We start from the raw sequence: 12,190 nt of genomic DNA, 5'->3' as shown, positions 1-12,190 counted from the left end.
AAGAAAGCTCAGAGGAGCTAACCAAGTATTTTTGGGCATAGGAATTTCACTTCACATCCTCAGTCTAAAGATGAAAACTGTAAGCAATTATTGTAGTCAGTAGTTTTGTTTTTCATAGTGATATACATTAGCAATTCTGAAATTGTTATATGTATTGAGCAAATAATGGTATCTAGGGTTTTATTTTATTATCAGATAATGGGATTGCAAATAATGAAAGGGAGAAGCCTAGACCGGCATTGGGTTAGAACTGGAGGAACCAGCAAAACCACATGGCTTTCTATACACAGATACAGAAATTGAAATGAGTCTCAAGACACAGCCCCGTGGCCCTGGCTCTGTTTGATGAGAGTGTCTAGAACCAAGGACATCCCAGTAGCAATGGGTACACTCAGCCAAGGGTCTGCTTTTCCATCCCACCCTCCACCGCCTGAGGCTGGAGCTCCTTGGAGAATGGGCTAACTCCAAGGCTGGAGCATTTTGGTGTGGGATAAGGAAGGCAATGCTCCGAGAACAATGGGTCCGTGTCGACCAGGAGCCAGATTGAGGAGTTCTCACTGTCCAACTCCAGGACTCTATGAGCACAAGACAGCAACAGGTAATAATTCATAGACGAAAATGAGGACCCATGACTATCGATGCCGCTGCCAGCAAGTGAGTAAATGAATGGAGAGCAAGAAGGCATGAGGTTTGCAATTTACCATCAGATGCTGTAAGAGAGAGAGAAAGAAATATAGAGCAGATGGTATCCAGCATTAATATTTGGGGAATCTGGGTGGAGAGGGTATTGGAATTTTTTATTCCATTTTTGCAACGTTTGCATAACTTTGAAATTATTCCAAAGTAAATAATAGCAGTAATGAGGAAAAAGAAAGCATTTCTCTCTCTCTCTCTCTCTTTCTCTACACAGACATATACATATATATGTCTGAAGAAAATTTAGCAAAAGCATTAATAGTGTTTATATCTGCATGGTGGGATTACATATTTATTAAAACATCTCACTTAAAACTAATCTCCTCTATGCTTTTATGATTTGCACATAATCAATTGTAAGCATACATTGCTCTTGATAACACCCACTTATTTAAAATCTAGAGGGCGCCACCAGGGTCTCTGGTGCTGGCCTGCCTGTCGCAAGGTGGTTTCCAGGGCTGGTTGTCCTGTTGCTGTCACTGTTCGGCTCGTGTGTGGATACACCCCTTGGGCTGCACCAGCAGCTGTGGCGATGCCAAAATAGATCTGAATGGGACTGTGACGGTAGGACAGCTGAAGTCTCAAGTGACTTGGCGTGTCACATGCTTGTCCCCAAGGCGCCGGCTATGCAGCATGACAGAAGGAATTCTAGAAGTGTCGTGTGCATACTCCTTGGTGCAGAAGTACTCTGGCCACTTTCTGGTGCCCTCAGAGTTCCATGGTGACGAATGTGGAGAAGTGAGTCTGTGTTGTTCCGATTTTTTTAAAAACAAAAGTATTACTTATGCAAATGTAGAAATATGTCTTCTTAATCTAGGGTACCTTGGAAAAAAACTCTTCTCCCTTTCATAGTAGTTTTTTTTTTATAAAAAAGATTTTTTTATTTTATTTGAAAGGCAGAATTACAGAGAGAGGAAGACAGAGTTTTCCATCCACTGGTTCACTCCTCAAATGGTCGCATGACAGGGGCTGGACCAGGCCAAGGCCAGGAGACAGAAACTCCATTCAGGTCTCCCACGTGAGCGGCAGGGGCCCAGCACTTGGACCATCATCCACTGCCTTCTCAGACTCATTGGCAGGGAGCTGGATCAGAAGTGTAGCAACTGGGACTCAAACCGATGCCCATATGGGATGCTGGTGTCTCAGGTGGTGGCTTAACCCTCTGTGCCGCAACACTGGCCACCAGTTATAGTTTCTTAGAATAAGTTTTGAAACAGCACACCTCACTGTGTTAAGCAGAAATAACAGAGGGCCGATAAATAGTGTGATGAGCAGGCAACTGAAATACATGAATCAAAAAGGCCTAATGACTGGTGAGAGTAGTAAGTGCTGCAGTTCAGGCTTTAAAGTTTAGCTTATGGAGGCCGGCGCCGCGGCTCATTAGGCTAATCCTCCGCCTAGCGGCGCCGGCACACCGGGTTCTAGTCCCAGCCGGGGCGCCAGATTCTGTCCTGGTTGCCCCTCTTCCAGGACAGCTTTCTGCTATGGCCAGGGAGTGCAGTGGAGGATGGCCCAAGTACTTGGGCCCTGCACCCCATGGGAGACCAGGAGGGGCGCCTGGCTCCTGCCCTCGGATCAGTGCAGCGCGCTGGCCGTGGCAGCCATTGGAGGGTGAACCAACGGCAAAGGAAGACCTTTCTCTCTGTCTCTCTCTCACTGTCCACTCTGCCTGTCAAAAAAAAAAAAAAAAAGTTTAGCTTATGGGACTGGCCTCCTGGTGCAGTGGGGGTAAGCCTCTACTGTGGACACGGGTATTCCACATGACAGCACCAGTTTAAATCCCGGCTGTCCCACTTCTGATCCAGCTTCCGGGAATGTGCCTGGAAAGGCAGTAGATGATGGCCAAGTACTTGGGCCCCTGCCACCCACATGAGAGATGCAGGTGGAGTTCTGGGCTCCTGGCTTTGGCCTTGCCCAGCCCTGGTCATTGTGACCATCTGAGAGTGAACCAGTGGGTAAAGATTCTCTCTCTCTCTCTCTCTCTCTCTCTCTGTGTGTGTGTGTGTGTGTGAGAGAGAGAGAGAGAGAGAGAGAGAGAGAGACTTTGTCTTATAAATAAAAAGCAAATCTTTAAAAGATAGACTTTGGAAGGTGGCACTGTGGCTCACTTGGTTAGTCCTCCTCCTGCGGCACCGGCATCCCATATGATATCCCAATATTTGCAAAATATTGAAGGAAACAGAATACACACCTTTACCAGTAAATCTTGGCATTTTTAATTTACTTCCCAAATACTGAAAAGGGAATGCATGATAATAAAAATGTATTATTCTGGATCAAAATCTAATGTTGTGTTTAGCTTCCTTCCAGAAAATAACTTTAGTTATGTATTATTTATTAATACTGTATTATTTACTAATAATCATTTAATCATTCAATGTAAATAATGTAATGTGAAATAATTCAATATAAATAAGACAAAGATGGATAAATGGTCTTAGGGTGCAAATGCGTCTTTATTATTAGCATCTTCATACTTTCTGTATTAATCATTTCATTGCTTTTGGGTAACAGTGATAGCTAACACATACAGCTGTTTAAGGTGACTTTAGCATGTTAATTCACCTAATCGTTAGAATCATCTTATGAAGCAGGCTCTGGTGTGCCCTTTTCCCAGATGATGAGACAGGCACTGAAGGTTAACTCTCCAAGTTACACAGCTAAGAAGTGGCAGGACAGATTCACACCGAAAGTCTGACCACAGAGCCCAGATTTGAGTGATTTCTTGCATTGTGCTGTGTCTGAATGGCTTTCAGAGGCAAATTACAAAACCAACTTTCCCTTCTGCCTCCCAGCATAATTTATGGTTGTTCTTCCAAGTTCTCCTCCCAGTGGTGTGTTAACATGTAACTGCAGCCCTCCGAAAGCTGATTGCGGCATTTGCCAATTACCGTGGTGTAAATATTCCTCCCATGCCAATTTCACGTCATCCACTTGATGTCACTGAGCGTGGAGTTGGGAAGAAGCATGCAACAGCACGCCATTACATCATGCACACTACGTACACAACCTCAAGAGCACTGGAAATAATAAAATGCAGTTAAAAAGCCAAAGAATGATGAATTTTGAATATTCCTTTTTTAAAGTATTTATTTGTTTTAATTTGAGAGCGAGAGAAAGAGCACAAGCTTATGTTCACTGGTTTGCTCCCCCAAGCCAGGGCTGGACTAGGCTGAAGCCAGAAGCCAGGAACTCTGTCTGGGTCTCCCATATAGGTGGCTGTGACCCAACCACCTGAGCCATCACCTGAGCCTCCCAGGGTGCACATTAGCAGGAAGCTGGAATGGTGAGTGGAGCCAAGACAGGAACCTATGCCCTCAGACATGGGATGCCGGTGTCCCAAGTGGCATCTTAAATGCTGTGCCAAATTCTCATCCCTATCTTTATTTTTCATTTAACTTAACTCCAGTTTTTTAAAAAAATTTGAATTACAGTCGTGGGTTACAGCCTCTATGCTGACTGTGCCCTCCTCCAGACAAATCTCTGGGGTCACCAGACTCTCCTCTGGGGAGATCACTGATGGAAGGCTTGCTCAGTGCAGCTGAATGTTGCTCTGTGCTCCGACACCTGGTGGCTGGAGTTGGAACTTGCTCTGTTCTTGGTGGCTGTCTTGCTCCATGCTGCAGGCTTGCCTCACTGACACTGAGAGTATTCTTTACCCACTAGCACTTGCAGCTACTTATTAGGCTTGCAGCGGGTAATTGGACTCTTTTTGCTTATAATCCCCTGTACTAAGGGCTTTAAACTAAATTCCCAGGCATTGGGCCAAAGGGCACTCAAGTACCAAAGTAGCTGAGTTTTTCTCCTTCCCTGAGATTCTCACCCCAACCACACGGTGGAGCGGGGAACCTCTCCAGGCTTGGCACATAAGGGGCAGTCAGAGTATCAGTGTCCTAACACTGTCCTGTGTCTATATCTCTCTTTCTTTCTTTCCTTCTTTCTTTCTTTCTTTTTTTGAGATTTGCTTATTTAATTGAAGGGCAGAGTTAGAGAGAGAGAGAGAGAGAGAGAGGAAGGGATCTTCCATCTGCAGGTCCAACTCCCCATGTGGCTGCAACAGCCAGGGCTGGGCTAGTCTCCCACATGGGCAGCAGAGGGCCAAGCATGTGGGCTTTCTTCCACTGTTTTTCCAGGCACTTTAGAAAGAAGCTGGATCAGAAGAGGAGTAGCCAAGGCACTAACTGGTACCTACGTAGGATCCTGGCACTGCAGGTGGAGGCTTAGCCCACTATGCCATGGCACTGGCTCTTTTGTGCCTGTTTTCTAAGAAGCTTACAGGGTCCATGTGCGTATACCATGCTTCCAAAAAGGGAAGATGTAATCCCATCCTCCACCTCATAAGTCAGGCATGAGATGCGGGCTCTACTATGCCACAATAAACCAGGTACCTTGTCAGACGTAAATGATTTGGAGGTTCCAGTTTGATCTCTGGTCTGTTGAGCCTTATCCCTATATGATGTTCCTATAGCAACCACTCTTCCCACCTTTGTCCTTTCACATTCCCTGTTTCATACTGATCCATTCATACAACAGGTTTCTTTGGAGCACAGCAAGGTACCAGCTGCTTGACTACGCGGTGTGGCTACGCAGATGAGTAAGGCACAGACCCAGTCCCTGCTCCTGGGGCTCTGTGTGGTGGCAGTAGAGGCCTGGGGACACATTTGGAAGAGTCCAATGGAGCAGGATTCCCAGCAATCAGGATAATACAGCCTCCTCTCAAAATGGTGGTCAAGGCATGGTCACTTTTGACAAGACACAGAGAATGTCGGTAAGCAACGTTAGCCAGTTCTGGAAAGTCCTGTTCCTTGAAATGAACAAATGTCCCCTTGTAAAAAGAGGAGGAAGAGATAGTATGAGCTGAGGGGAACCATCAGCCCCAGGAGGGAGAACAGGGTTCAGCCTAGGATGGCAGGAATGGAAAGAATGGATTTGCAGGGGGAAGAATTGGTGGGTTTTATTGATGTAGAGTTTCAGGAAATGGAAAGTTGAAAGTGATTCAGAGAGCTTTTCTAAAAAATGGTTTGGGAGCACATCATGGAAGCCTTGAATATTCCTACTCCTTGATTTAGTAATTTTACTTGTAGGGTTTTATCTAGAAACCAACACCAGATGAGCACAAAATGCATATGTAGGGGCTGGCACTGTGGCGTAGTAGGTTAAGTCTCTGCCTGTTACACCGGCATCCAATGTGGACTCTGGTTTATGTCCTGGTTGCTTCTCTTCCAATCCAGCTCTTTCCTAATGGCCTGAGAAAGCAGTGGAGGAAGGCCCAAGTCCTTGGGCCCCTGCAGCTGCATGGGAGACCTGGAAGAAGCTCCTGGCTCCTGACTGCGGATGGGCCCAGCTTCAGCTGTTGCAGCCAAATGGGGAGTGAACAAGCAGGTGGAAGACCTCTCTCTCTGTCTCTCCTCTCTCTGTCTGGAAGTCTACCTCTCAAATAAATAAATCAAAAATCAGAAAAATGTGTGTGTAATATGCTTATCATAGTATTGGCACAGTATTGACATAGGAAGTCAATAGAGCTATCAATGTATAAATTTTGGTACAACAAAAAGAAAGGATAAATTAAAAATGAATTCCTTGAAGGCCCCTGTGGAAAACTGAAATGCATTTTAAAGTTTGGCTTTAGTTTGTCAGGATTTTGATTCATCTTCACATTCCTTTTTGCTCATGCATTTTGAGGACTGTGGTGTTTCTTCAACTACTGAATTCCTTTTGGTTTCATTGAACATTTTACTGCATTTTCTTCTCATCTCCTCCCCCATATTTTTCAGAATTGGTCATCCTGGACTCTGTGGATTGGCAGTAAAGTCTCAAGAGAGCCATTCAGGGAAGCACTGGACATGGGGGGGCCATGGACAGCAGACAGAGGCAGTGTCCCAGGCCACCAGTCACAGGTCACAGCCTCTGCTCTCCGCTGAGCAGAGGATGTAGCCACGTGGGTGGTGAGTTGGGCTGAAGATCAGGCCCAGAAGCCTCTTCAAATGGGGCACATGGCTTAGCCGTGTATGTCATTCTGACTGGGTGACACTGAGCGGAGTCTAAAAGGGCAGGGGCGCTGCCAGGACCCAGCTGCCTCCTCAGCTCCAGAGCAGCCCTGCTTAGACAGAAGGGAGCACCAGGCCCATTAGTACCACGGGGGAGTCAGCGGCCCGCACAAATGCCCCGGGGTATCTCACCTGCCGGCTTTGGAAGCCACCGCCTTTCAGCTAACTTCTCTTTTTTGCTAATTAAATTGGGAGGGTGCTGGCATCGCAACACCAGGTTAAGCCACCGCTTGTGAGGCTGGCATTCCGTATCTGAGGGTTGGTTCGAGTCCTGGCTACTCTACTTCCAACTCAGCTCCCTGCTAATGTGCCTGAGAAGGCAGCAGAAGGTGGCCCTGGTTCTTGGGCCCTTGCCATCCATGTGGGAGACCACAATGGAGTTCCTGGCTCCTGGCTTCAGCCTGTACCAACCCTGGCTGGGCAGTCATTTGAGGGAGAGAACCAGTGGATGAAAGATTCTCTCTCTCTCTCTCTCTCTCTCTCTCTCTCTCTCCTTTTCTCTTGCAGCTCTGCCTTTCAAATAAATAAATAAATAAATTTTAAAACTATCTTCTCTTGTGTAGTATTATATGGATTAATTTCCAAATTCTTATGATTATAGAGTGGCACATGTTTCTTTTTTCTTTTTTTCTTTCTTTCTTTTTTTTTTTTTTTTTTTTTTTTTTTTTGACAGGCAGAGTGGACAGTGAGAGAGAGAGACAGAGAGAAAGGTCTTCTTTTGCCGTTGGTTCACCCTCCAATGGCCGCCGTGACCGGTGCGCTGTGGCCGGCGCACTGCGCTGATCCGATGGCAGGAGCCAGGTGCTTCTCCTGGTCTCCCATGGGGTGCAGGGCCCAAGCACTTGGGCCATCCTTCACTGCACTCCCTGGCCACAGCAGAGAGCTGGCCTGGAAGAGGGGCAACCGGGACAGAATCCGGCACCCCGACTGGGACTAGAACCCGGCGTGCTGGCACCGCAAGGTGGAGGATTAGCCTAGTGATCCGCAGCACTGGCTGAGTGGCACATGTTTCAACAGTTAGAAAGTCTTTCTATAAATCTTACTTATTCATTCAAAAAGTATTGGTTACTATCCACTCTGACCTGGGAAATTCAAGGCCCAAAGATTAATCACAATTAGACCCTACCACAGGGGAGCTTATGATTTCAGAGGGAGTTAGTAAAATAGAATTTTAAGGAGTAATTAGTACCATTTGGATAAGTTGTGTGTTATTTCATCTTGCCAGGACCTGTGAGATTGGCACGGCAGGTTTGCAGGGATGTGCCAGACTCACTTTTCTCAGAATACAGAGAACTATGTGCTTAGTTGTGGGGAATTTCTACCTGTCTTTGACATTTTTCTTCTCGCCTTTTGCCTCTTCTTTCCTGGCAGAAGTCTGCCTGGTTTTCTGTTGTACTTCCTGTGATGATCTTCTGATTAACTTACGTTCCCCTGTCTATTGTCACTTTTGGAAACTATCAGAGGTTGATTCCATATGTGGGCTCTTGTGAACAGTGCTACAATAGATATAGTAGTGCAGGAATTGCTGTGGTGAAATGATTTCTTGTCTTCTGGATGTATGCTGGCTAGGGGACTTCACAGTGGGATACTGTTGAGCCAGAAAATGGAATTCTGTCATTTGCAACAAAATGCATGGAAGCAGATGATATTATGTGGAATAAAATAAGCCAGACACAGAAAGACAAATTATCCTGTTCTCTCACATGTGTAAGCCAAAAAACTCTATCTGAACCCAGAATAACGATTACTACAAGCTAGGGAGTGTAGAGGGGACAGAGAGAGGCTGGATAATGGGTGATTATCATTCACAGTAGCCTATGATGTATTTTATGAGAAAATAAAAAATGAAGGAGACCCAAGGCGCCAATCATAAAGTAATGTCAAAAAAGCAGAAATGTTGATTGTACCAATTTGATCAATACACACTGCATACATATATTGAAAAGTCACCCTGTTCCCCATAAATATATAGTTATTGTTAATGAAAAAAATTTTAAAGAAAAAGTTATCTCAGGAATTCCTTCCAACCTTATTTTTAGTACTTTTATTGACTTTAAAAAAATGACTATCACTGTTTAATGGCCAAGTTTTTCATGTCCTTTACTCTGAAAAGCTTACCCTGTTCTTATTTCATAGATGCCATGTGTTCGTCAGAGCATACTCACCGTCATGGCTTCTATGGAATCGTCTTCCACTCCCTGTTTATTCTGACTTTCTGGTTTCTGCTTGTTGGTTGTAATGTCTTTTACTTTGCTCCTATTTTAGATCCTCCCCTCAGATGTCCATCAAGTCTTGCCTGGCCATTCATGAGTTGACTGCACGTCGTGTATCTTGTGAGGTTCACGTTTGGGGGGCTTTAGCGCAATATGGCAAGGAGGGGCTGGGTTTCTCTGTTTTTGTCCCCAGGGAAGGGTGCGATCCCCGCTTCTGGTCTGGTTTCGGGTGTAGGGAACTGGGCAGGGGAGAGGCAGGTGCAGTCCGGTGTGTACACTTTCGCTGGCTCCTTGCTGTGTTGATCTGGTGTCTCACTCCACCTGTTGGAGAGGTCTCGCTAATCATGCGACTGTTTTGATGGTTTCTGGATGTAGATACCAATCTAAGCCTTTCTCCGTTGTCTTTCATAATCTTGTTACTTCCGGCTCCTGTAAGCACCAGATGTCAAGCCATTGATTCCATGGCCATGGAACAGGGAAGACAGAGTGACTGATCACTAATATTTATAATCTGAGCTACTTACATTTCAAGTCATGATGTATAAGGGGAAAAAAATCAATAAAGTGAATATTTTCCTGACAACTCCTCAAACACTGGTCAGTGTAAACTGTCAACAGTATTGATTTATAGCTGATGAAATTGAAAGTCTCAAGTCAAGAGAAAGACAAATTTGTTTGGAAATCTCTGTTGATGACTCCATGTCAAGCACTGGCGAAGGAAGGCAGACCTCTTGTGCTATTGAGATGAGTCCGAAATGGCACCACCACTCCTGGGTCAGGACCTCTTAAGATCATAAGGTAAGAGAGTGCTAATGGCTTCCAGAGGCTTATTTTCTCCTTTTACAGAGAAGGAAAATGAGGTACAGAGTGGTAAAATAAATTGACTGCTCTTCACAATTGAATATTCCATACTTCTTAATGCATAGTTATGCAATTTTTAAAATGTTTAGTTATGAGGCCAGCATCCCATATGGGTGCCAGTTTGAGACTGGATTGCTCCATCTCCAATCCAGCTTCCTGCTAATGCGCTTGGGTAAGCAGCAGATGATGGCCCAAGTGCTTGGGCCCATGCCACTCACGTGGGAGACCCAGAAGAAGTTCCGAGCTCCTGGTTTTGGTCTGGCATAGTCCTAACTGTTGCGGCCATTTGGGGAATAATCCAGTGGAAAAAAGATCTCTCTCTCTCTCTCTTTCTGTAACTCTGCCTTTCAAATAAATAAAAATAAATATTGAAAACAAAAATTTTAGTTATTTATTTGGGAGACAAATGGGCAGAGAGCTCCCATCTGTTGGTTCAATTCCCAAATACCCAGAATGGCTGGGGCTGGGCCAGGCCAAAGCCAGGAGCTGGGAATTTAACCCAGGTCTCCCGCAGGGGTGGCAAGGATCTAATCACAGGAGCCGTCTCTGTTGCCTCCTAGAGTCTGCGTTAGCGGGAAGCTAGAATCTGGGTGGGCCGGGACTCAAACCCAGGCACCCCAACATGGGATGTGGGGACCTCAGCCAGACTCTTCACTGTCGCTTCTAAAGTTATACAATCTGAATTAAATAGAAAGCAATTTTAAAAAAATTAAACTTTGAAATAAATGCAAAAAAAAAAAAAAAAGAGAAAGGTTTGGGTCATCCCCCTAGGGTGCGTTCTTTGTAGTTTTTGTGCAAAAAGGGTCTGACAAAGAAGAAATGGAAATTGACTTCTGCTGAATGCTGTTGGTGGTCACGTGCTCCTACACACTTCTGTGCTCCCCATCCGCTGTTGATGCGACCACCACACTGTGTCGTGGCTGGGGTTATGTGGCTGGTGGAGCCCCGAAGAGCATGCTGGTGTGGACGCATGAACGCTGACAGCAGAGGTTTCCTGCACTGGAAGAACTCATGTGGTCCTCTGAACTGTTCTTCCCAAGAATTCGAGTTTCATGTAGTCAGTTGCTCTAGATGTGGGGGGAGGGCGTGGGGAGAGTGGGTGTTGGACAACGATGCCACCAGGGAAATACGATGTGGAAAAGCATCACAAGAAAGAACTGTGTTTTGTCCCTCTTTAGGGAAAACGGTCCAAGTTGCTCAGCTGCGAGATTGATTTTTCTGTGTACTTGAGCAAATCAGTCATGTCATTCTGTAAAGCACTGTTGGCTCTGAACTTCAGCATTTGGATTTAAGCCTAAGACTCTCACTATCAGTTGCATTTTTTTGTTGGATAAGCTACTTGATTTCTCTGAACCTCGGTTTGTATCTTTGTAACTAAGAGTAACTAAATCCAAATGCATGGTGAGATGCCTGGTGCATTGGAGGCAGGACATAAACATTGTCATTCCCAGGATTCTGTAAGATATAAGTTAAGGGGCCGGCGCTGCGGTGCAAAAAATAAAGCCACTGCCTGCGACACCCGCATCCCGCATGGGCACTGCTTCCCATCCCGGCTGCTCCACTTCCAATCCAGCTCCCTGCTGATGTTCCTGGGAAAGCAGTGGAAGATACCTATGTGCTTAGGGCCTGCCACCAACATGGGAGACCCAGAAGAAGCTCCTGGCTTTTGGGGGTCATGGCCATTTGGGGAATGAACCAGTGGATGGAATCTCTCTCTGTCTCTTTCTCTCTCTTTCTGTAATTCTGCCTTTCAAATAAACAAATCTTTTTTTTTTAAAAAATTATTTTTGTGCGAAAAATGTTGAAGTCCATGCATACAAGTTGTGGCGATCATTATTATTATTTCCACGCGGAAATGATATCTAACCACCCAGTAGTGGGTGGGGGAGGGCTCATCTCAGACCCTCACTAACTTAGGGGTCAGGAGCCAGGCTGACCAGGGGGAGGAGCTGAGTTTCCGGGCTGGGAGGATTGAGTGATGCTGGGACTACACACTCAGTGCTCATCTCAGAGATGTTCCTGGTGCAAATCAATTGTCTCCTGATTCTCCTTGCTGTAGAAGATGCTGTACCCACAGATCCTGCATGCAATCTTTGTTGTATTCAGGGAGGCTGGATATCTTTGGTTCTTTGTGCCTTAAGGACAACATGTTATGACTAGGTGGTGTCGCTAGGTGGCAGCAAAAGATCAGACATGAAAAAGTCAGTCGTCAAAGCCTTTTGCAGAAGTCTGCTTCTTTGAGTGTCTTACAGAAAAGGCCTGAAGTATTTAGCAGCCATAATTTCAGTAGATGCAACACATCAATTAAAACACCCTGTGTGTTTTTCCATGTGATTAAAAATATCTGAGGGGGCCGGCGCTGTGGCTCACTTG

The 12,190-nt window shown here is 45.5% G+C and overlaps 1 protein-coding gene across 2 annotated transcripts in view; it reads left to right on the top strand.

Annotated features, from left to right (window-relative positions):
- Positions 1–10,511, top strand: part of MFHAS1 (multifunctional ROCO family signaling regulator 1) — a 121,602-nt gene extending 111,091 nt beyond the window's left edge. The window contains exons 3-4 of one of the 2 annotated variants that reach the window (XM_089327286.1): positions 5,230–5,464; positions 5,928–6,078. In XM_089327286.1, the coding sequence (XP_089183412.1) occupies positions 5,230–5,290 (61 nt within the window). In that variant the 3' untranslated portion in view covers positions 5,291–5,464; positions 5,928–6,078. Of the gene's footprint in view, positions 1–5,229; positions 5,465–5,927; positions 6,079–9,008 lie in introns of those variants that run through there. The other variant, XM_051832512.3, reaches the window with a different exon arrangement.
- Positions 10,512–12,190: the final 1,679 nt, after the last annotated feature.

Source organism: Oryctolagus cuniculus, chromosome 2 (assembly GCF_051225735.1).
Source record: "Oryctolagus cuniculus isolate XC-2025 breed Fujian yellow rabbit chromosome 2, ASM5122573v1, whole genome shotgun sequence".
In the NCBI taxonomy this organism is placed as follows: Eukaryota; Metazoa; Chordata; class Mammalia; order Lagomorpha; family Leporidae; genus Oryctolagus; species Oryctolagus cuniculus.
This window is presented reverse-complemented; position numbering and strand designations above follow the sequence as displayed.